At 32.1% G+C, this 25,932-nt stretch overlaps 1 protein-coding gene across 1 annotated transcript in view; it reads right to left on the bottom strand.

The window, feature by feature from the left end:
* LOC129226612 (putative polypeptide N-acetylgalactosaminyltransferase 9) overlaps nucleotides 1–25,932 on the bottom strand; it is a 198,231-nt gene that overhangs the window by 110,563 nt on the left and 61,736 nt on the right. Inside the window, exons 2-3 of the mRNA XM_054861241.1 lie at nucleotides 23,342–23,399; nucleotides 1,106–1,655 (exon numbers count right to left, since the gene is read on the bottom strand). Coding sequence (XP_054717216.1) covers nucleotides 1,106–1,327 — 222 coding nt within the window. The 5' untranslated portion in view covers nucleotides 1,328–1,655; nucleotides 23,342–23,399. The remainder of the gene's footprint in view (nucleotides 1–1,105; nucleotides 1,656–23,341; nucleotides 23,400–25,932) is intronic.

The raw sequence follows: 25,932 nt of genomic DNA, 5'->3' as shown, positions 1-25,932 counted from the left end.
TGCACCACGGTCTGGAAGGCCGGTCGAAGCTGACAAAGATGCGATAAAGGCATTAGTTGATGCAAATCGGCGAATAACCACACGAGAGATCGGTGAGAGATTAAATTTGTCGAATTCGACTGTTTATGGCCACTTGAAAGGCATGGGCTTAACCTCGAAGCTCGATGTGTGGGTGCCCCATGTCCTTACGGAGCGAAATTTGTGTCGTCGCATTGACGCGTGTGATTCGCTCCTCAAACGTCAAGAAAATGATTCATTTTTGAAGCGGATTATTACTGGGGACGAAAAATGGGTTGTATACAACAATGTTAAACGCAAGAGGTCATGGAGCAGAAAAGATGAACCGGCTCAAAGCGTGTCAAAAGCCAACATTCACCAAAAAAAGGTGATGCTCTCCGTTTGCTGGGATGTCAAAGGAATCGTTTTTTTTTTTTTTTTTTTTTTTTGAGCTTTTGCCGGACAATACAACGATTAATTCAGAAGTCTATTGTCATCAGCTGGACAAATTGAATGATTCACTTAAAGAGAAGAGGCCCGAATTAATCAACAGGAAGGGAGTGTTCCACCAGGATAATGCGAGACCTCACACAAGTTTGGTCACTCGCCAAAAACTTTTACAGCTTGAATGGGACGTACTGCAACATCCACCATATTCTCCAGATCTGGCGCCTTCCGACTACTATTTGTTCCGGTCCCTGCAAAATTTTTTGGATGGCAAAACCTTTACCTCAAATGAAGATGTCAAAAACCACTTGAACCAGTTTTCTGCCAGCAAGGACCAAAACTTTTATGAGAGGGGAATTATGTTACTGCCAGAAAGATGGCAAAAGGTGTTGGACCAGAATGACCAATATATAATTTAATAAAATATTTATTCATTATACGAAAACTGTCTTTCATGTTCCCCCCCCCCCAAAAAAAAAAACGAAATGACTTTCCGAACAACCCAATAAATAACTCAAACTATGTCTAAATTGATTCACAGCAAAGAAATGTTAAGCATTGCCGACGATAAATGAATTTACAAATAGCAGTAACACAAATAAATAACAAAAGTCTCAACAAATTCACGTGCAGATGTTTCGAAAAAGCATTTAAATCCTACCTGTGGATTTTCCACTTGTTCCACTATGTTGTTTGCTACATGGAGCCGCTGCTGTTGAAGGGAACGTTCCACCTTGTGGTTCGATTCTTGTGGCTTGTTGTTTCGGAGGGTATCAACAGGGGTCTGAGTTGAAGTAACAGCAATGATATAAGTTATCACCACCCACAAAGTGGGGACGAGAAGTAGCCCTTTAATCAACAGGTTTCGACGTCTGATCATCATAGTGAAAGATATTTTGTTGCAGAATAATATGTGTTAAACAAAAATGTTAGATTGTGAGGGAAGCTAGTATTAAATTATGCCAAAATTTAATGTAATCAAAATAAAATTGCAAGCTAGGAGCAATAAATAAAAACTGAAAATACTAAAACTAAGGTTTTAAGTCATAGTGGTAGGGTCAAGACATTAGATTTATGGAATGTATGGTAATTGAATGCTGAATTATCATGTTTATGTAGAATTGAGAATGTTTTGAGACAAAAATTTTGTCCAGGGTACTTTAGCTGTTATGTAGTACAATATCACTGGATAGCCTCGGAAATTCATAAACCTGAAAAGAAGGGAAAACGCTTTTAATCAACATTCATTATTGGAAATTATTGTAGGAAATGTAAAAAAAACTAGAAAATTAACATATTGCAGCATATTATGTATACATATTATTATGAAACTTAAACAAAAAAGTCTTCTGAAACTTGCGAGTGCTTTAACGATTCTAATGTTTTTAGTGTTGGTTACTTTAACAATCAAAAATACTTTTTTTCTTCAAAACTCCATGTTAAAACTACGTACTTCAGTTTCAAGTGTTTACTCGTCTCTATTGGTTTGTTGATAAGGAGTGTTAATATATTGGATACTGCAAAACAGCTCTATATTACAGTCTGACTTTTGTCTTCAATATTTATCAGAATCTATGATAAATTGATTATAAACCACTTATCTATTACTGTTAACTCCTGTGTAAAATCCTCCCCAGTAACTAATTAAAGGCAAAGAAAGCAAACTTTTAAATTTATCAAAGAAACAGGCATTGGAGGGGGAAAAAACAATTAGCAATAGAAAGCGATTTTGGGCAAATGGGCTCCATGCGATGAAGGCAGCATTGTTATTAACTATTTCACCAAGCAAAAAAAAAAAGAAAGAAAGAAAGAAAAAAGCCTTTTAAACTGGTTTTTTGTAGATAGAAAAAAAAACCAGTCTCTCTCAAAAAAAAAAAAAAAAAAACTCACGATGACTATTAAAATAGAAAACGTGGCTAGAAACATCTGGAACATGATGAGTTGTCAATTTTGACCATTCATTCATCCCTTCGTAACATCAGCTAGAAAAATAGTCACGTAATTTTGAACCAATGAGGTTGAGGAGTTGGGCCTTTTACCTTGTAGAGCTGCCCTTGCGCGATGGAATCAGAAGTCTATTGTTTCATAAAAAGAAGAATGTATCAACTCTCAACAAACGTGAATATTAATTAACTATTAGAGGGAGCAACAATCTCTGTTCATTGTCTACTAGCAATCCGCTGTTAACACCCATAGATTCTATTGATTAACTGTACGAATTCAAGTGGTACGAGCTGTCAAATAAATGTATGTACATTACAAAATCTTACATCAGCGATTCAATCTGATGTCTGTTGTTGAAAGACAGGATGGTTTGTTGATGTTGGTACTCGGTTGCACTGAGTTATATCAACTGATATAGGAAGTGACGCGTCTTGTTGATAACCCACAATCGAATCTGCCATCTACCATCGATGTTTGGAGATGCAAATTATAATTAAACGTGAAGGAAAAAAAAAAGTATTTGCATCCTTTAAGGAAGTAGTGTTTGGAACTTAGTATAATGCTCTTTTTTTTTTGGTATATGAAAATATTGCAGATTTGTTTTCGGTAAGTTACAGAATAATGGATTAGGGGTGCCTACGGGGGGGAAGGGGATGTTATGGCGTAAGTTGAGCAATCAAAATGGGTGGGGGTGAACTTTTAATTTTTTTTAAACTTTAAATTAAAAATAAAATTATAAATGTAAATAAACATTTAAATTTATTGTTTATATTTTATTTCATTTATTTATTTTATTTGTGACTTTGAGTATGGTCATTGGCGTAGCACAGAACTTTTCAAACAAAATAATAAAAAAATAAAAATAAATAAAAAAAATTTGAAAATAATAATTTAACTAAAAATATTTTTGAAAAATTAAAAAGAGAGCTCAAAATAAGAAAGGGAAAGAGGGTTGAGAAAAACGGGTGTGTGGGGGGGGGGACTTTGCGCCATTGAACTTGGGGGGGGGGAGCACCCCTGTAATGCGCTATTAGTTTTTATGTGCCTTGGTTGCTATTAATCATACTGGAAAAGCTATTTTTTTGTTGATTTAACAACAAAATACATTCTCAGCGTTGAGCAAACAACACCCTATTGACAAAATATTATTTTATATCACTAACCACCTGCTATTCCGCGTTGAAGAAACAGACATTGCCAAATATTAGCTTGGCATGGAAACCGTAGTATTGTGAGAATGGATTTGCCTTAACTACAGGGTTGGCCAGTTTTTGCCGGGGGCGGAAAAAACCACGGTTTTTACCGCCCGGCAAAAATAGGTTTTTGCCAAAGTGGCTAAAATTAGATTTTGTGTTAACAACTTACGGACAGTTTTTTTTCCTTTTATATAAAAGTAAAAGCATGTAAAGATTTTGATAAAATTTTAATTTAACCATTTTTACAGTTAAAAAAAATTTAAGGTTTAACTTACTTTTAAAGTTATGGAGCATTTTTACTTCTAAATTTTTAAACATTAACATAAAATTTCAGTTTGTAACATCTAAGACAAATAATTAACTTACAATGAAAATGTAATTAGCTTGTTTATTGTAGCATTTTTTACAGAATACTAAATACCTATATAAAGTATACTTAATCAAGATACAACTATAAAATAAAAGAAATAAAAGTAATTAAAAATCAAAATACACATTTCTTTAAATTGAAATATCGCTTAAATCATCATAGTCTATACCATCTTCATCAAAACCTATTTTTTGTTTAAGCATGGCATAGCAATAAACTAGTTTTGTGAGAGAAGCAACTGACAAACGGTTTCGTATTTTTGATTGCACAAAAGAAAATTTTGAGAAATATCTCTCTATTGCAGCAGAACTTGCAGGACACATTTGAAGAGTTGCGACTAGTGTGCAGAAATCTTTAGGTACTGTACTGCATGTAAATGCCTTATTTCTTTAGTGAGGAAAAGTTAATATTTTTCTATATACAAGTAAATATTCTGTTATTAATTAAATAGCTTAAAAATCTTAATGAGATAAAAAAAAGTGATTAATTAAATATATATATATATATAATTAGAATTCAATCTTTTTATTAATTTACTAAGCTAAACATTCTTTGTTTTAGCATTGAAGGAATTCGCTCATTCTGAAAAAGTTGTTTTAGCAAACATTTAAAATCTTAAGTTTTGCAATCCCAACATTTCCTTTTTATTTATTTTTCACCTTATAAATTAGAAGTAACATGGGGAGACATAATTAAAATATTAAAGTGCATTATTTATATTATATTGTCACTATTTCTTAATTAACAATATAATGCTACTTTATTTGCAATTAGGTTTTTGCCATTTTTTCCATTTTTGCCGGTTTTTTTTCATTTTTGCCATGGTTTTTTCCACTGTCCCGGCAAAAATACCTTTTTGCCGGCAAAAAACCCAACCCTGCTTAACTAAGAATTAAGAAACCATACAATGATCCGTACAAGCGTCTAAATCGTAATCGCAGTGTTTTGATTTATTTTCTGCCACAAAACTTCGCCAATTAAAACATCAATGCGTGGAAATATTTCCCAGTTCTTTAACATTCAAAGAAAGTTGGAATTCGCCAAATGTTATCTATCATCTGTGTCTTCGTCTCTCTCTCATCTGTGTACAACCCAGGGTTCGAAAATATCGAAAATATCCGATATTTTGATATATATCGGATATTTTGATACATATCCGATATTTTCAATCAGCACAAACTAAAGCCTTCAAAATAGTAAATGCACATCCTCAAATCACTCTTTATTTTCTTATATTATTGTTACAATATGTAGATTTAAAATTAAGGTTTCTTTCATTACTTATATCTAATATTTCATTTTACTTTTTTATCAATTTTTAATGGAGTTAATTTAGCATAGCTGTTTTAATCATTTTTCTTCTTTACACAGTTGTATGATTCAGAAATAAAAAATATGCATTAGTCGGTGCACAATCATAAGACATTTTCCTTTTTTTTTCTGACCAATGCTTAATATTTAATTAGGCACTTTTAAAAGGAATTGTAATAGTTACATTGATAATATATTTATGAACATAAAATAAAAAGGAATGTTACATTACTTTGTTACATTAATCATGGATTAATACATCATAAAAATACAGCACATAACTTTTGGTTATTTTTTATAAAAGAAAAAAACAAAATTACTATGATTAGTGATTTTTATATTGAACAAGAAGTTATGTCTAGAACTAGACGAGCCTACTTTCCCGTATACCCATACTACTTTCTAGTACCTGATCAATATTCTCAAAAATAGCTAAAATCACAAATTTTTTCAAACATATTTTTAAAATATTTTAAGCTGATTTCTAGGAATGAAATATTCCTTACTTTTCTTTAAAAAAAACGAACAAATAAAATAGCAGCACCTTTTAAGCAAAGCAGCTAATACACTTCTTTCCATTAAAAAAAAAAAAATCTTTAACAGCTTTCAAAACGAAATAATAATAATAAGTTCATTAAAATAAATACATCATATAAAAAAAATCGTTTCTTTTTCCCCTGTTGCCAAAAATAATTTTTTAAACGAATTAATGCACTTACCAAAATAAATAAAAACAATAAAATGTCAATTTAAAAAAATAATTTTCATTGTCAAAAAAAAAAAAAAAAAAAATCGTCTGCGCATATTTTTAACTTAAATGACTGAGTTTATTCGCCGAAAACTGAATACCTAAATTAAAACTTTAGTGTGAAAATAAAAACAAGTCATATCAACAATAATTATTTCACAGTTAAAACCACAGCAGCGGAGTCGGAGTCAATCTCATTTTGGGATAAAAGAGTCGGAGTCGAATATCCAAGAATCGGAATCAGTCATTTGTCCTCCGTGTATAAATGTTTGCCAAAGCTACGAAGTCAGGGTCGAAGTCGAGGAGTCGGAGTCCGATTAATTGTCGGGCACAGGAGTCAGAGTCGGAGTCAGGTGCCCCTAAATTCTCGGAGTCGGAGTCGGGAGTAGGTCGTCAAGAGCTATTTCCAACAAAGTTTGTTTGAAGTAAATCCGCCTTTAAGTTCGGAATCTATATTGACTTTCAGTTTCCCCGTAGGCGCTAATGTTAAGAGATTTGAACTGTTCAAAATTGAACGAAAACTTGTTCATATCAAAAAGATATTTTCGATACATGTTTTTCATCAAAAGCTTTTCCCTACAAAGTTTGTTTGGAGCCACTTCGCTTCTAAGTTCAAGATTTATTTTCGATTTAAATTTCCCTGTAGGCGCTAATGTTAAGTTTTTTTGAACTGTTCAAAATTGAACGAAAAATTGTTCAAATCAAAAAATTAATTATGGGAATGAGATGTCCTCGCCGAGATCTTTCTAACAAAAAAAAATTTGTTCGACTTGGACTATTCATTCAAAAGTTATTAAGGGGGGGGGGGGGACAGACAGACCAACAGACATTTTTCCCCATCTCAATACCCTACTTTCCAATTTTTAATTTTTCAATATTTATCTAACTATTTTATTTATTTTTGACTTTTTTTTTGTTTTTCGGGATATTTTTAAGATGTATTAAACCTTTTTTCATGCTTTTTTCTTCTTTCTCTGATTTTTACTGGGAAAGTAGGCTAAAAAACGGTAGTTGAAAAAATAGATATTGAAAATATCAAAACATCATGATACAGTAAAACCTGTCTACAACGATACTGTTAGGACTTAAAAAAAGGTATCGTAATAGATAGGTTATCGTTATAGACAGTTTGATTATTCATGCTTAAATTTTGCTGGGGCCAAAAAAAAAAAAAAAATTGTTATAGACAGGTTATCGTTATAGACAGTATCGTTATACACAGATTTCACTGTATTTCCAAAATTAATATCGGATATATTTCATGATATATATCGGCGAACCATGGTACAACCTCGAACAAGAAATTCGTTTAGGACTAAACGAGTTCTCCCTTCCGCTAAACCTTCCTTCCATCTGACCTTATATAGTATAGTCTAGATTTTATTAATTTGTTATAGACTATAGTAGCAAACTACAAATGACTTCAAAACAGCACAAATATCTTTTATGAAAAACAGAAAAGAAAAACTTATGGTAAAAACGATATCAGAGTCATTATATCAAATTGTAATGCGTAATGTCTTAGTAAACGTAAACCATCAAGGCATTTTAATAGGAAACTTTATTATTTCGAACATCGTGTTTCAATATGTAAGAGCAAAAATGTATTTAAATTAAACGTAAAACCGAATTACAAGCAACATAAAATTTATTATTGAACAGGAAAAAACAAATAAAGAGCGAGCAATTTCTACAGAAAACTTTTCACACATAAAACAACCAAAATACGTATACTGAAACATTAATTCGAAAAGAAACTAATTCTTCAGTATCTAAATTGTAGGCAAATTTTAAAAAAAATTAAGAAAATTAAAAAATAATGGAATTTATTACAGTTCAACAAATATTCAAAAGGTGTTTTTAGCAGGGCTGCGGAGTCAGAAAGAAAATGGCCGACTCCGACCCCGACTCCTGGATTTTGAAACGCCCGACTCCGACTCCAACTCCGAATTTTTTTTAATTTTTTTAATTGTATTTTTTCAACTCCCTCTCTCCATTCAAGGGAAGGGGGAAAACCTCTTAACACAGATTGAAATATTAATTCCTTTTTATGAAAATTTCGCATTTTGTGTTTTATTGTAAACCCAAGACGCCATACAACGTTAGAAATTCAATTTAAAAATCAAACTTTCTAATAGTTACGAGTTAAAAAGTGAGATGACTTAAAAATCCCTTTTAAAAATTTTAAAAAGGATTATCTGTAATTTTCCCCCCTTTAATGTTTAACAAATAGATATTGATCAAATCGTGTGCTTTCAATTTTTGAAAGCTGTAACTTGAGAGAAAAAAAACCTTTTTTTCTAAATCCAAGTTCTTGAGAGGGGGTGTTTTGCCCCGGGTGACACCCATCTGGTAGATGACACCCAAAGTTAATTTCAAAGTTTATAGAAAAATATAAATACTTTAATTCTGAAAATTTTCACGAATATATTTTAAATTATATTTCATCAAAAAAATTTCAACGAAAATAGGGCACATATACGTCAGGAGCTAATTTTACATAAAACGCGGCGGTGTACAAATTTGTACGAATAACTTTTACTATACCTATATTTCTTCTTCGCTAAATTTTTAATTTAAATTTTATTGGCTGCTTTAGAATTAACCTAAATATGAAGATTTTAAGATTAACTGCAATTCTTGAGTGTTGTAATCAAGAAATCATTTACTTATTTTGTTCCATACTTTTTAGTGAGAACCAAGCTTACAGAAATAGTCTTAATAAAGAAACAAACATTAGAGTATTTCATCGAATCTTTTGGATTCGTGCTTTCGCGCCAGAACTTCTTTGAATTTGCCGATCACACTTAAACGTTTCAACCTTAGCTACGGGTGTCGACTTACTAATTTGTTACGTTTCTTTTACTATTTTATAAGTGAGATCGAACAAAACACTATATTTCATTTTTATTTTAAAGTGATTACTTGAAAATGTTAGGCAACAAAACCGTTTGCTGACAGTTGCTATTAGTTAAGTTAAAAAGCAAGCAAACTAGGGGACGGCTACAGAAAGTTCGGTAAGCATTCAAGCTAGCTAATTGCCATAATGGCAGTTATTTTCTCATTAGTATCTTTTTATACATGTAATCGAACCAATTGGTAATCAGTTTTTAAAAAATGCAAGGAGAGTCAGTGAAAAGGAAAGAAAAAAAGAAGCCCGGAGTCGGAGTCGGCATGTTTTCTAACGACTCCGACTCCTTTATCCCAAAATCAGTCCGACTCCGACTCTTCGACTCCGACTCCACAGCCCTGGTTTTTAGTGCTACAGCTTTTTTTTTATTTAAATGTTTTCCGTTGTTAGTAATGTCAAATAGTTTTTCTAAGTTTTTAAGTTATATTTTAGCAAAATGCTTTTATGTGAGATTTTGCATCATAAGTTCTTTCTGTTAAGTTTGCCCAAAGGAAACTCGTTTATTAAACTAGGAGTAACAAATAATTATATTTTAAAACCTTTCAATTTAAAGCGTACGTTTTTTTTTTTTTTTTGAACTGTTCAAAACTGAATAAGAAGCTCGTATCTGAAAGGGAACCGCAAGATGTTGTAAAGGTTTTTCAAACAAGAGGAAGCTTTATTTGAGTCAGATTTGACCATCAAAATTATTTTAGCTGACAGAGAGGTATACACACCTACACTTTTCTACTTACAATCCAATTTTCTATTCTTGAATATTTATTGCATTAATGAGTGTACTTTCAGCACTTGTAATTTCAAACATTTTTCGGGACATTAAGAATTTGCTCATTGATTTGAATTAATATTTATTTTATAGAGTGGTAAGTAATATAAAAGTAAGATAAATAACAAATATAAATGTTAAAAAGAAGAAAATTCCTTTTCCTCATTTGATCAAAATGTTGCTTGAAAATTAAAAAATCGTGCACAATGAACATAAAAAATTATAATTATCATTTTATGTTCACCTATTTCTACAAAAAATCTCGAAATGAACAAAAATATTCAGTTTTCAAATTTTCTATTTTTTTTTCAGTTATATTTAATTTTCCTTTTGGTTCTTAAAATATTAATATGCATGCCTTGGCGATCAGTAATCTAGGCGGGTTGGCGAGAAACTTCCGACATGAATGCCGATCCACACTCATGAAGTAGCGTTCAGCAATGCGATACGCACGAACGATAAACCGTGTTTCCGCATTTATCAGTGCCCGAGCGTTCGCAAATTTTACTGGCGAGACATTACAAGCGATGCAGACCGTACATAAAATTTGCAATTAGACAGAAGCAATAAATTGCTATCGATATAAATTTTTTGTTCAAACAAGCATTGTTAAAAAAATTGATAAAAACCATTTGCTTATAAATGTTTCGGCTATTACCGAATAATAGGGGGAAAATAACAGTTAATGAATTGTATAAACACATATAACTTCTACATTACTTGAAAAAAAAAGTACATAAACTACTCACTCATATCTATTTTAGTTATTGATCTCTGGAAAGGGAGGGGGCGGGAGAATAAAAAATATGGTAGAGGTTAGCAATAACTGTTATCCACAGAAGAAAAAAGTTTAGCTTGTAAAAATGCTGTAAAACCTAATGCAATAGTTCATATAGTAATGTAAAGTTCTGGTATAGAGCAGAGATGTTTAATATCCTTAACATAATGACTTCATTTACTGAACATTTTCTTTGAAATCCTTCTTGGGAAAACCAGTGTTTAAAGCTGTCAAAGAAAAACTTTTAACAAATTTATTTCCTAAAAACATTAAGAACCAAAATTTAGTTTAATAACGCATACAATTATAACAAAGTTTAATTTCTATGGAATCAAGTTTATCTGTACGATTTTATAGTTTCATAATTACCACTTATCAATAATTTCTTCAAATAACGTAGCCCAACCATGCAGGAATGAGCAAAACGCGCGTCATCTATCAATTAATAAAGATTTTGTTTGGTCACACATTATTTGCTATGGGAATATTATTGATTTGCGAAGTTGTTTACTCTCTTGGTATTCTCAAAAACTTAAGAAAGAGATCTTCAATTCATACTTTGTGTGATTTTTTTTTTTTTTTTGCCAGTACGAATGATCTAATTTAGCAGATTATTTTATTCACTAAATAGAGGATGACTTCTTGAATGTCCCTGTTATTTTAGAAAAGTTCGTAAATTCTCCAGCACTGCTGAGTAATTCCAGCAGTAATTGAATTCAAAGTCGTGACCAATGTTCTAAGAAAGAAGAATTATTTTTTCAAGAAAGCAGTATCAGAACGGCGTTCGAGTACCAATTCATTCCTTATACATACACACATACTATGTCCTTAGTCAAATATCTCTCCCGCATCCCAGAACGAAGTTCTAATCGCATAATCTTACGACGAACCTTTCATTTGAAAACCTTATGAGTGTCCTCAGGACAGTGTTGGGCATTAATCAATTATTTTTTCAATTGCTTTGTTAATTGATTGAAAAAGTAATCGCAATTAAATTAATTGCAATCAAACTATTAATTGTACTTTGCAATTAATTTAATTGGATTAATGTATGTTAACCGCCTTTCACAATTGAAATAATTGCAATTAATTTTTTTAATAGTTGTATGAAACAATTAAAACTAACAATTAACTTAATGTATCAATAGTACAGCGCAGGGTAAAGAGCTCAAAGTATTATTCGATTTCGTATTTTCGTTCAGTGCTGATTGCTCGTTTGCCGCGTGAAATATTCTCGTCTTAGCAAGTTTTTTCCACACGTAAATGTTTGTGTTTTAATTAAGTGTTTTAAGTTTGCAAATCATTGTTTTATATAGTTTAACCCGTAACAGAGGAGGTGAGAAAAAAGGACATAACAGAGGACATAAGATCTCAGAGACCGCTCTATTTTAATTTATTATTATTTTTTTTTTTTCAAATCGTGTAATTAAGATGCATTTCTGTAATTTCCCTCAGATGTTCTTTGGACTTTTACTAGTGCGGGGAAAAAATATATTTTTGAATTTTTAATTGAAATTTACCTTTTTTGGGGAAACTTTGCTGGAGTCATAAGATTGTTTGAGAAAAGTTATATGCAGTGCAGAGCATTGATATTTTATTTGTTACTAACATGTGTATTTAAATAGTTAGATAGTAATATGGTACCCGTCCGGCGTCAACGTCCCAGGTAGACCTGTTGCCTGTAGAATATATTATAAAAAACAAGTATTTATTTTAAAAGTTAGTTTTAAATAAAATTCACAGAACAATTGACAATTGTAGTAAACTACAATTAACACTTAATTGTTAACTGTGGTAAACTACAATTAACAATTAATTAATTGTTAACTTTTAGCAAAATACAATTAACAATTAATTAGTTGTTAATTGTAATTTCTCACAATTACAATTGATCAATTGTCAGTTGTGGTTACGTTTACCAATTAATCGATTGTTAATCTTTAATTGTCAATGCAATTAAAATTTGCCCAACTCTGCCTCAGAGGCACCCCGATGGAAGGTTAGTGTGAACTCCCAAAAATGTCAAAGAATTCAGTTGATGCAATCACTCACTGCGACAACAATAGCCACCCTTTGGTTATTGAATCATATTTATTTTACAGTACTAAAAGAAATTAGCTTCGAAATTCTCTTTTGCTGGATCCCAGGACATGTCGGCATTGCAGGTAATGAGGCAGCGGATTTAGCTGTCAAAACTGCAAGCGTCCATGTCGATAATCTTGAACCTTTCGATGACATTAAGAATTCAGTTTTGGGCTGCTTCAACAACTATTGGCAGCGAGACTGGAATGGAGAAACGCAAAATAAGTTGCACTCCATCCAGTCTTCAACGAAAGGTTTCAAGCCTTCAATGATCACCAGAAGAGAACAAGTTATATTATCCCGTCTTCGCATTGGTCACACTCGATTTACTCACGAACGTCTTTTTCACCGCGAACTAGCTCCAATACGCAACACATGTAATTGCAATCAGAGAGTGTTGCATATCCTGTCCGATCGTCCAAATTTTAATCATACTCGTCTCAGATTTTTCAATGAACCTGATCCATCTTTGAAGGAGCTGCTAGGAGACACTCCTCGTCCTAAATTGTTCCCTTTCCTTTAGGAAATTGGATTTTTGTCCCTCGTTTAGTGTTCATTCTTTTTTATGTCCTTGTTTTTGTCTTGTCATTGTTTAATTGTTAACATTTTTTATATTGATCTAAATTGTCTCTCAGTTTGTCTTTTCGACTTGTCACTCAAAATTTAAAACTTCGTTTATGTGTTCATTTTGGCAAATTTTTCCAAATTCTAGAAGTTTTATGCCCTTGGCTCTTTTATAAAAATCTTTTCTTTTTTTTTTGGCTCTTTTTTCCACTGTTCAACAATCGTTTAGAGCAGTACAACCTACGTATAAGGCTCTTGAGCCAAAATATCCAATCAAACCAACCAACCCAAAAATGTCCTCGGCAAATTTTATCTGACGATTTGGCAAATTTTGGAGTTCTATTCGGCAAATCATTCGGCGAAATGTTGAGTTTCATTTGGTAAATTTAGTATCATTCGGCCAAATGTTGAGTTTCATTTGGTGAATTTACCATCATTCCGCGAAATTTGTAGTTCTACTCGGCAAATCGAGAGTTTCCGCCCTCCCAAAAATATAAGTTCGGACACCCCTGAGTATCTTTTTTACCTACAAACGGCTTCAAACACTGCAAGGTCATACGCGTTATGCGTGAAATTTTAACTAAACCTCTCTATTATAGTTTTGATATCAAAATCATGTCAACTCTATCAGACGAAGGTAAAAAGATTCCGAACATGCCAAACATGGTGTTGCGGTTCATTTCAGACAGACGGCAATGTATTCCCTGATTTGTGAGAATAACTGGCAGTCGGCATCAGAAGGTGAAAGGGCTCGGAACATCCGCCGATAAATAGGTTAGCGCCTCGTGGCCTGGTTCGTCTCGGCGGATCTGCGCTCCAGCTGGCAAAAACGTACCGATTCCAACCCGTTGTTAGCAGACATAGAGACATTAAGAGAATTTCAAATTGATGGCAATTTTTCCCACCCGAAAACTGAGAAGGTTATGTAAATAATACAGCAGAACTTCGTTCCAATTATGAGCTGCCTGAAACAATGTTTTGCGTAGCGGGAAATTTCAGGATTTATTGAATGCAGCAACGTCATCAGACGGATTTATAACAATCAAATGGATAAATATGGAATAAGTACGGAAGGAAACCATTTTTCCACTTCACTATTTTTTGCTCCGGGAGCAGTTAAACAGTTTATAGATAGTGCGGAATGAAATCGTCAATTTTATATTTGTGTCCAAAACAAATCAACTGGCCCGCACAAAAAAAAAAAAAAAAAAAAAAAAAAGAGGGGGATAAAAAAAAAAAAAAAAACTTTGATTCGACAGATCTATACAGTCGATTCGATAGTTCTACAGAATACTTTTTGGATAACTCATGCAGTGGCGTATTCACCAAGTTGCAATTACGATGGGAACCCACGACAAAAGGGCCAGAAACGTTTCTAAACTCAAGTTCTGCAAGTAATCAAGAGTCGCGATTTTATTAGTTCTTTCTAAAGTAAAAAATGAAACTATTGGTTACTTGAATTGTGATAAACAATGAGGAGTAGCCTTTTTAATATCATATACTATTTGGAAAAAATGATTAAAATATTTTTATGTTCATTTAAGCAGTTTTTTGTTGAGTGGCTCAATCTTGCAAGACAGAACTTCTATATTTTTGAATTTTTATCAAATCCTATTTTAGATTGTTGTACAAAAATGAAGAAATTTTCTGTTCTAGTTACGATTCAAATAAACTACTAAATCGTAAAAAAAATTTGATTGGATTGAACATCGATGGGTGAACTTCATGATAATGGCAATTGAACTATGTTAGGGTGAAACTAACCTGTGGTTAGGATCTGCGTAGCCTTCACAATGCTGCCAAGTTAGCAGGGATCCCCGATGGGAGATCACGGGAGGTCACTGTGACCTCCAAAAAAATGCCCTTATTCGGCGAATTTTGTCTGACGATTCGGCAAAAATATCATCATTCGGCAAAAGTTAGAGATCCATTCGGCAAAATCATCATCATTCGATGAAATTTGGAGTTCCATTCGGCAAAATTATCATCATTCGGTGAAATTTAGATTTCCATTCGACAAAATTATCATCATTTGGTGAAATTTGGATTTCCATTCGACAAAAGTATCGTCATATGGCAAAATTCGGAATTCAATTTGACAAAGTTATCATTCAGTAAAATTTGAGCTCCGTTCGTCAAATTGAAAATTTCCGCCCTCCCAAAAATTTAAGTTTGAGTTCCCCTGCAGGTTAGGTTTGACCTCCCCGACTATAGCTCTCCCCCACGGGAATCTTTGAAACAACTCACGGGAAATTTTCATCACAATTTAAATAAAAAATCCATCAAAAAGGTAAACTGATTTAATTGGGACACATTATTTCTCAAGGCAAGGATGGTCAGCGAGCAACAAAGCCCATTAAAAAAGATTTCGAAACCTCGTCCTTGGACCAAGTTTTATTCACGAAACGAGACAGGTTCGCCAATGCTAATAGGGGAGCAGGAGGGGAGAGAAAGCGGTAGGAAGCGCGCCACTGACCAAGCCGAACGCCACTGCCTCCACGGAAGAGAGATAATTCATTGCTTGAAAAGGCTTTTCGGTACGAAAGCGGAAAAGATGTCTGAATTATTATTAAGTAGCTGTTTATACAAACAGGGATTTGAAGACGGAGCAAGAAGAGCGAGGCGAATTTCAAGGCCGATTTGGTGACAAAATGGGCTGCTTTGGGGAGGGAGACACTTAATTTGTTGTTTCGAATACGATTGTAAACATGAGTTTCGTAAATTTTACGGTCCGTAGTAGCGTATGATGAATATGTGACGGATATATTATGACATAATCCCGGCTTGTCTCGATGTTGTGTTATTGAATTATTGATTAGATGCGGGATAACATAAAAATATAAACCCAACGAAGGGCTAGTAAATATGAAAATTCACTGGCATCACGATAAAATGTTGTATTGAAAAGTGTTTTATAGTAAAGAACAAATAACGTGCATAATGTCAATGCCACGTTTTGCGGAAAAACAACTACCGAAACCAAAAATGCCTCATGCATGGAGTCTTTTTTTTTTTCAATCAATATTATATGTTTTACTCATACTACATTCTTCGAACAATTTTTTGTTGTTGGGGGAGAGTCGGGAAAAATGGGACAACTGCATTTACATGCCGAAAGTTGCTCAAAATACCGATGTACCAGTATTGCAATCTCTAGCTGCATCTACTAAACAAGCTAGAAAGAGGCAGTAAGTTACAGCCCTTAAATCAGGGCTTAGGCAGAACTACATGCAATATACCAACAGCAAGGCTACACTGTTATAACCAGAGGTTCCAGACGAGTGAATATATTCCCCCTAAGGTGAAAGCATGGTGACCAAGGGTGCCATACTGGCCAGGAAGTAAAGCAGAGGTGCGAAAGTAGCAGACAGTCGTAGACAGGGGTGCCAAAACAGCAAGCAATCTCTAAATGACTTGCTGGCGCATGCGCTTCCGGCATACATTCACCATTCAACCACTTCAATATGGCGGACGAATGATAGGTTGCACTACGCGTGGCTTCTACGTCTTTCACATTGAATGAAGTACACTATTGGATTAAATCTCAACTTTTGTAGGATAATTCTGTAAAATAACAAGTAAGTACAGCTTTTGATCACTTTGTAGCTTTTAGGGCTTTCAAACATAGTTAAAAGTACGTTTAATGCTTTTCAGTTACCGTTAGTCCGTTAAGATACCGTAGTACCGTTAGTTGTTTATTTTCAGGTTACCGTTACTGGTGTGAAAATTCCATCATTCACACACAAAACGCTACTAAATGTATCTATCATTATTTTCTTGAGTACTCGATAAGCAACATTTAATCACCGAAATAGTAACCGCAATGATATTTTCAATAATCAACAAGTGAGAACCTAAATAAAAATGATTCTTGTGCTTTGTGTAGCGAGCGCAAAAAATAAAAAAGAAATCTCTCTCCGTCTATCTTTTTCTTTTGCTTTTTCGTTCAAGTGTTAGAATCATTTCCTGTTAGCGGTTATTCGATAGTGTTAGGAAATCTTTAGGTTTCTTTAAATTTTTAACTGTCGAAAAATTTTATGCGCATTTTATTTTATTGTTATTTTGATTGAAATTTTGAACGTTTGAGAAACGATTTTGTTTTTCCGTAACTTTAATATCCCAGAATATTTTTGGCTGTTCATGTAAATAATTCATAAGTACATCTACACTTTACTTTCGGTGCGTTTGATCATTATTAAATGATCATTAACTTAACTATGATTATTCAAATAATTACTCGTCTTTAACTTTAAATATATTTGTGATAACTCTTTGATACCAAATAAAGTCTGTAGATATTTATTGTTTTATTCATTTTTAATATTACTTTGTAAAAAAAAAAAAAACTCATCAGTACGCAGAATTTTTTCACAAGTTTTTTACCGCCCAAAGAGTTATTGTAATTATTATTATTTATTTTATTTATTTTTAAGAAAAGGATAAAAATTTCACAGATCCGCAGTGTTTTTCATTTGTTTTTACCGACCCGTGGGTCAAAAGAGGTTGAGAAACACTGATGTAGAGAACGACCAGATGAATTAAAGCAATGAGCACTTCTTAACTATGTTGAAAACTCTGAAATATGGTCAAATGCTGTAATTACAAGTTTTAATCATTTCCAGTACTGAATTCATGCAATGTGAAAAGTGTGCAAAACGTAGACTATCATGAATCAAAACAAAACTATTAAAAAAAGAAAAATACACAACTGTATTCAAAAACGCACACAATACGGGGGAGGGGGGGAGGATCTACAGTAAGGGTGCCATTTCTCTCTCCGAAGGTTCATTCTTTTCACCCCGGCTGCCTATTTTTTAAAAGGTGCCTGTTTTTCACCCTAGTTAGAGGTGCAATTTCGGCTCCGTATTAGGTGCCGCAGGTGAACAAGCGTTTCACCCCTGAAAGGTGCCGAATGCAACCTGTAGTTTTAACAGTGTATGGCATCCAGAGACTGAATTTCGTCCTCATTAGTCCTATAAACTCATTAGTTTGAAAAAGTCAATAACTTTCACTTGCAGAAAAAAAATCTCAAAAGCTCAACTAACATTTGAAGGCATAAATTACTTGCCTTCAATTGTCAAAATAATAGCGAAGATCCATCTGTGACCCAATTCAATGCATCTGAAAGACGTCGAAGAACCTCTAAAACTTGAATTGCGGAAATCGGACACAAAAATAAAAAACACGCAATGATCTTCGACATTTGACCTATAACACAAATCGCAACCGGTTGTAAATATTTACTTAGCATTGAAAAGCATTTAAAAAAGTAAAAGTTAGCGTGATGCTTACCGAAATGCTGAGCAACTAAGCAGAACGAATGTAACACTGCGATTAAATAAATAAATTTCTTTACAGATTTTCTTAACAGATTCTTCTTTCGTTACGTAGAATTTTTAATTCCATCACAAACCTGTTTTTTTTTTCATTCAAGCTAACATTCAGGGCTGCCGAAACTTGGGTTTTCCCTCAAGATCCGACTTTTAGGTTGACTTAACCCTCTTCGAATTTTATTAATCAAATTAATGTTTTATACAATGTAATATTCAAGTAAACAAAACGTATAAGAGTAGATCCAGATTTTTTTCAAGGGAGAAAATGCATTTTTGAAACTTCAATTTCGGAAAAAAGTTCCAGAGAAGAGTCCACGAATCCTCTCCCCCTAACCAGGTCCGTCGTTTAGAATTTTTCCATGGGAGGCAGAGGGTATTTACTCAACGCAAAATTTTAAAAGGAAACAAAAACCACACACGCTTAAATGTAAATTCATTATTTTTTCAAAGACAGGAGAAGGCAATTGACCGTCTAACCCCCTAAATGACGGACCTGCTCCCTGCTCTAAACATCATCCGAGCTCGTTTAAAATATAGTTTTTGGAACTTCAGTTTTGAAAAATTTCCAGAAGATAGTGCCTGAACACATCATTCCTTTTTTTAAAACTATCAAAGATGGTTAACAATCGCATTTTTTAGACTTGAATTTTTAAAAATGTCCGGCGGAAAACCTTCGAACTTTTCTCTCCTTAGCAACTTAGCATCACCAAAGAAACAATTCTGTTTTTTTTTTTTAATTTAATAATGAAAAATTTACGAAAGAAAAATTCTTCTAGAAAGTTCCGATCCTAAAAGCTGTGAGAGATGGACTACAATCACGTGTTCAAGACTTCAGTTCCGGAAAATTTCCGAGTGAGAGCCACCTTTATCCTAACTTCATCGAAAATTGTCTAAAATTGCATTTTTGGAACTTCAATATCGAAAACAGGTCGAGGTTTCTACATCTCGGCTCAAGCAGGGGGTGATCGCCTCCATTGCCCCTATATCATCCATGCATGCAATAACAAAACTTTCGGAACAAATTGCAAATCAACTATTTTGAAGTGATATAATCATGAAGTTGGTTTCGAACAGGACTATTTATTTCAGTGTAACCGGAACTTCCAGCGGAAGCTTAAAAATATTCCAGGAAGAAGCTCTTTTTCAACGTTGACCTTCATAATTATGCAGACCTTTGATTAGATAGAACTATCGGTTGATCTAAATCGCCAACATGCGTGGCAGAAAAATATACGGAGTTTTTGATCAATACAGAATTACGTCGTTGGATTAAGAGAAAAACAAAATCGCAAAAAGTTTTTCGAGTTATTTTTCTACGCGTTTTGCGAATTATGAAATCCCAGAACTCGGAATTTTAAGATCGGATAAAAAAAGTGTCGCAAAAATTTAATTTATCCCTTTTCCATTCGCTAAAAAATTCTGCCAGATGAAAAAAAAAAGTGTTTATTAGATCGTATTACGGGAAAAAACAGAAAAGAATAAAAATGTACCTTATGCGCGTTTAAAATTTATAATCATTGTTAAAACTGATGTACGAAAAAAAAAAACAATTAATGTTTCATTTAGGTTTTGGGTTTGTAGTCATCGTGGAAAACTACTATGCTAAGAATAACAACAATTAATTCAGAAAGGTTTTTAATTTCTAATCGATGTTAAAAGTTACGGAATTACAAGTTACAATATATAATGTACAAAGTGATTCCGTTTATAATCACTGTAAAAAGTTACAGTAAAAATAACAAAAAATTCATACAGGTTGAAAGTTTGAAACTAATTTTAAAAACTACTGTATAAAAAAAGAACTGCATAATTCAGAAAGTTTTTTAATTTATAATTATTCTTAAAAGCTACAGTATCCAAAATAACATAATTCATATCGCTTTTCATTTATGATCATAGTAAAAATACTGTAGTAAAAATAAAAGTTAATTCATTGTGGGTTTAAAGTTTATAATAATTGCCAAAAAAACAATACTGCAGTAGAAATAAACAAATATTATTTACACGCGTTTTAAGTATAGAATAATTATCAAAAACAACCGATTAAAACTAACAATACATAATTGTTAGGTTTTAAATTCATAAGCGTTGATAAAAACTATTAAAAAATAACATTAAAAAAAATCATGTGGTTTTAAGTTTTTTGAAACTACAGATAATAAAAAAGGGGAATAAATAACACATAAAGATTTTATTTTTAAAGTCATTGTGTGTTAAAAAACAAGCACTGAACTATCCCATTGAACGATAAATTTTTGACTTCTAATTTGAACTTCAATTAAATATTTCATAACAAAAGAAATTGAAATATCTTGGGTGAAGTGTTCACAAAGAGCATTTTCTTAGACAGATCATTTGATAAATTTCTTCTTTTTCTTCCTTCCCCATACCATATTATCTTGTTTACATATTTTAAAATTCAGTTCTTGGAATCTGGCATCGGAGAACTGAACTGCAAACAAAGGTCTTGAGAACACAATAGATAATGATGGCACAAAATTCAAATCTACCGGTAGCGCCATTATCAAAAGATCCATTTGAGATGCATCAAACGATTCGAATAATGCGAAGTGGAAATCTTTTTTCATTCTACGTGCAATTGAAACCATAAATAAAGCTATCTCGAATCTTTATTAGTAATAAAGAAGGAAGTAGTTTACGGTGGAAGTTTTTATTGGTTTTATTTGGTAATATCTGTATTCATCATTTTAGGCCCGGCTTTGCTTTACTTCTTGAATTCAAAAGAAGTTTGATGTTTGAATTTGGTACATAATACGGATAAGGAGTCCAAGTAACTCTTCTAATTAAAATGAAGAATTAATATAAAATTATGCGCATTAAATAACGTAATTACAAGTATATTTTCAACTGAAATAGTGATCCATGTAATTCTGCATTAAAACATTCTCGAAGTTCAATTCTTGCATAAAAATATAGAAAATTGTAAAGCAACGTTTGAATTTTAAGTATGGACATGAACATATTAATATTTGTGTAATCACAATATATATTGTTAGAAATTTAACACTTACGGGACACTGGTAGGGTTAAAAAGTTCATTTACATGCCCACAGAGAACATGTAAGTTACTATGTACTCAATTTTGTTTTATTTCTTTCAAAACTGTAGATTTTTTTCTAAATCATAGGAGAAAAATTATATACACGCAACTTTTCAAATTGGAGAGCAAGACAGTTCGAAATTCAGTTTATTAAATTCAGTTGCAATTAAAAGTGTCGTCAAACATTTTATTGAAAGTAACGATTCTATCAAACCAGTCATTCTACTCCACCACATTATTAAAACATTTATCACTCTTTCACTTTCATCACTCACACTATTATCATTCTTTCACTTTCATCACTGACGCTATTACCATTCTTACACTTTCATTGCTCACGCTATTACCATTCTTACGCTTTCATCACTCACACTATTACCATTCGTACACTTTCATCACTCACACTATTACCATTCGTACACTTTCATCACTCAAACTATTATCATTCGTACACTTTCAACACTCACACTGTTATAATTCTAACACTTTCATCACTCACACTATTATTATTACACTTTCATCACTCTCACTATTATCATTATTACACTTTCATCACTCACACTGGTATCATTCTTATACTTCCATCACTCACATTATCATTTTTACTCTTTCATCACTTACACTATTATTATCCCATTTTCATTATTCACACTATTATCATTCTTACACTTTCATCACTTACACTATTATTATCATATTTTCATTATTCACACTATTATCTTTCTTACACTTTCATCACTCTCACTATTATCATTATTACACTTTCATCACTCACACTAGTATCATTCTTATACTTCCATCACTCACATTATCATTTTTACACATTCATCACCCACACTTATCATTCTCACACTTTCATTATTCACACTATTATCATTCTTACACTTTCATCACTTACACTATTACTCTTACACTTTCATTATTCACACTATTATCATTCTTACACTTTCATCACTTACACCATTATTCTTACACTTTCATTATTCACACTATTATCATTTTTACACTTTCATCACTTACACTATTATTCTTACACTTTCATTATTCACACTATTATCATTCTTACACTTTCATCACCCACACTATTATCATTTTTACTCTTTCATCACTCACATTATTATCATGCTTACACTTTCACACATTCATTTTTTGTTCAAAAGATGAGTTATTGATAGCCATATGAATTTTAAGAGAAAAAAAAATTGTCAATGCATTCGTGGAAAGTAACAGCGAGAACTATAAGTGAATAATAATTATTATTGCATTCCTATCCTTCAAATGAGACTAAGCGTTTTCTCACAAGTGAGAAAGACACATAAAAGTGAGTATGAGCAAGTGAGAGGTCTTTGCACTTAAAACTTACGCATTTATACCTCACTAGTGGTACCCGCACGGCTTTGCCAGTATGAAAATTAAAAGCTCGTTCGGTTCGCCTGTATATTTACAAATTATGGATGACGAATTTCTCGCCACTTGGCTATGTTCATTCACTCTCCCATTCCATGTCATGCTATTTTCGTAATTTACTTGTCGATCTCATGATAATTTTGCTCCGGAAAGTGTTCTTAAAACTGAAATAGAAAAAGAACAAAATCGAATTTTCGAAAAATCGCTTCGAAGTGCATACCCCCATGCTACAAACTAACTTTGTGCCAAATTTCATGAAAATCGGCCGAACCGTCTAGGCGCTATGCGCGTCACAGAGATCCTACAGACATCTAGACACAGAGACTTAGAGCTTTATTATTAGTAAAGATTTTAAAAATCTAGCTGATTCATTAGGACTTCAACTAAACAATGAATACATATAAAATAAATAGTCGCAAAACTTACCAAAACTAAGCATGTTGCAATCAAGAGCTCTCAAATGACGAAAACCCTTTATGTATACCTGAAAAATATAACACATGCAAATTAATAGTTTGAAATATAGATTTAATAATAGCATTTCAATTAAAATTTTTATTTTTAATATTTGAAATACTACGTGCGCTGTTACATAATGAAATTTGTTTGGCATTGTAACCGAAGTGTATCGTGTTTGTCGGAGTTAATTGATTGAATTATGAAGAAAAAAAGATTCAAGTCAGAAAGTTTATTTCTTTTTTCATTGCAGCCAAAGCTAAGAGGTGTAGCTATTTAATCTGCTTTGTAAAGTGAAAATGTAAGCAGTATTAACAGCTTACAAATATATTTAATAACACCATTAATGTGTCTTTTTGTTTAATTTTACAACAGAATGCAAGTAGTTTACAGTAACTAATGTCAAAGTGTTTTTCCAAGTATAATTTGAAATAATATAATAACAAAGTATAAAGTTTCTGAACTTTCAAAATAAAACTACTATCATCGCTATCAAATTTTCATGGTGATAAAAATAAGAAAAATGCACACATAACATATAAATAAGTCGATATAATTTAATAACATTTTAAAATTAAGTTGAAGAACATCGAATAATTAAATTAATGTATCTTAATCCTATTACTCCAATTTGGAAACCTTTGTCGTAGGTGAAAAATTTAAGGATAAATATTGAGCTCGAATAAATTAAACAAAATACTTGAAATCAGTATTAAATGGTTAATGAAGGATGGCAGACAAAATAAAGCGCTTGAATGAATTACACCCATAAAACATTTAAAACAAATTAAAAATAACAATAATGATAGAAAACAGAGCGGAAAAAAAAAAAACATCGATAAGAAAAATTCCCCAAATAAAATTTTTTGTGTAAGTAAAAAAAATAAATAAATAAATAAAAGTTTGCAATTTTTAAATCATTTGTAAATGTTGATTTAAAAATCGCGAAAATTGTAAAATTCTGATGATTTAACAAAATGCAGAGAAGAAACTTCAGCAAAATCAATTTCATTTTTTATTCAACCTCTTTTTCTTTCTAGTTCAAATAACACATTTATAAGAGATATCAATTATCAAATTATCACGCATTAAACTTTGAAAAACTTCTAGTTTAATAAGTTGTATACTAAAAGTAAAAATAGAGAAAGAGAACAGAGTGAAAGAGAGAGAGAATAAAAATTCGGTACATGAAAAAACTTCAAATCATACATATTTTCATGTAAGTATAAATAGTCGTCTTCCAATGTTGGTTTTAAAATCGCATAAAATTTACTAAATTCTGATGATTTAACACAATGCATAGAAATTATATCATCTGAGAATCAAAGTTTACATTTTTATCAAACCTCTTTTTCTTTCTAGTTCAAAGAACACATTTATTACACTTCTTGTTTCCCACCGATAAAAATTCGAGAGAAATGCATTTGTTATGATCATGTAACTTCCCACGGCGTTTTGAACGCAACATTACGGACAATGATAAATCAAATTTCATCTTTTCTTTCCTCCAGAAAAAGTTGTATCTGTCGTTGGAAACCGAAGAAATGCGTAGCAGAAATTGTTCCTTAAGCAATTATTTGTCGGCGTTCAAAACAATAGAAGGATGCCATTTTTCACTTTCGCCGATGTCAGACGATGAAAGAAATACTAAAATAAAAATATAAGTAATAATAAAAAAGAATGTTCAAAATATTTTAAATGTGACTTTTCAAGGTTTTTCTTTTTTATGTAATGAAATTTAAACTTTGAATTATGTCAATAATTATGATTTTTTTTTTCAGTTTTTTCTTTTCATAAATAAATAAAGTGTTTAAAAAAATGCAAAAACCATTTTTTGCTAATATATCAATTTGACCAACAAAATAGACATGAATAACAAAATAACATTTGGAAATGTAATTATTAGAAAATGAATTTGGGAAAAATGCTTGCTAAGGAATTTATAAGTCATTTAGTAGCAATTTTTTCAACACAATTCGCAACTCCAATAAACTATAGGGGAAGCTGTAGCCACTGTCTAATGGCGGATGAAAAAGGTAAAACAAACAAATGTCGTAACTTAAAACTTGCTTTGACGTTTAGTGAATGGCAGTAATTTTTCATCGTGTTTGTGGGAAGCTTTCTTTTCTATTTTTCTGAAATAACATTACACCTCAAACTGTCTGAAGCCTGCATTTTACCCCAAAGAAAACACGTGGAATGGAATGTTTTACCCTTTTCTTTAGTATTGTTAATCACCGCAAGGTAGCGTATTCGAGCTCTGGAGTTGCGAATATAGAATTTAAAACTGCATGTGTTACAAATTTCTTGTGGTAGAATACCTGATCAAATATATGTATTGTGGATAATAGAATATTTGCTAGCAGCGCTTTTCACACCTTTTCTTATTTGTAGACCGGTAAAAATTTGTAAAATGAAAAAGCAAAAAAAAAAAAAAGATAGAAAGAAAGAAAAAGAGAGAGAAAAGAAACAAAAAACGATGGACTCAAAAGTTTTTTTAACAATAAAAAAAGAAGCTCATTCGATACTAAAGAACTGTTACAATACAACTATAGTTATGA

Source organism: Uloborus diversus, chromosome 7 (assembly GCF_026930045.1).
Source record: "Uloborus diversus isolate 005 chromosome 7, Udiv.v.3.1, whole genome shotgun sequence".
NCBI lineage: Eukaryota > Metazoa > Arthropoda > Arachnida > Araneae > Uloboridae > Uloborus > Uloborus diversus.
Note: the sequence above shows the minus strand (reverse complement) of the source record. Positions and strands in the feature narration are given on the sequence as shown.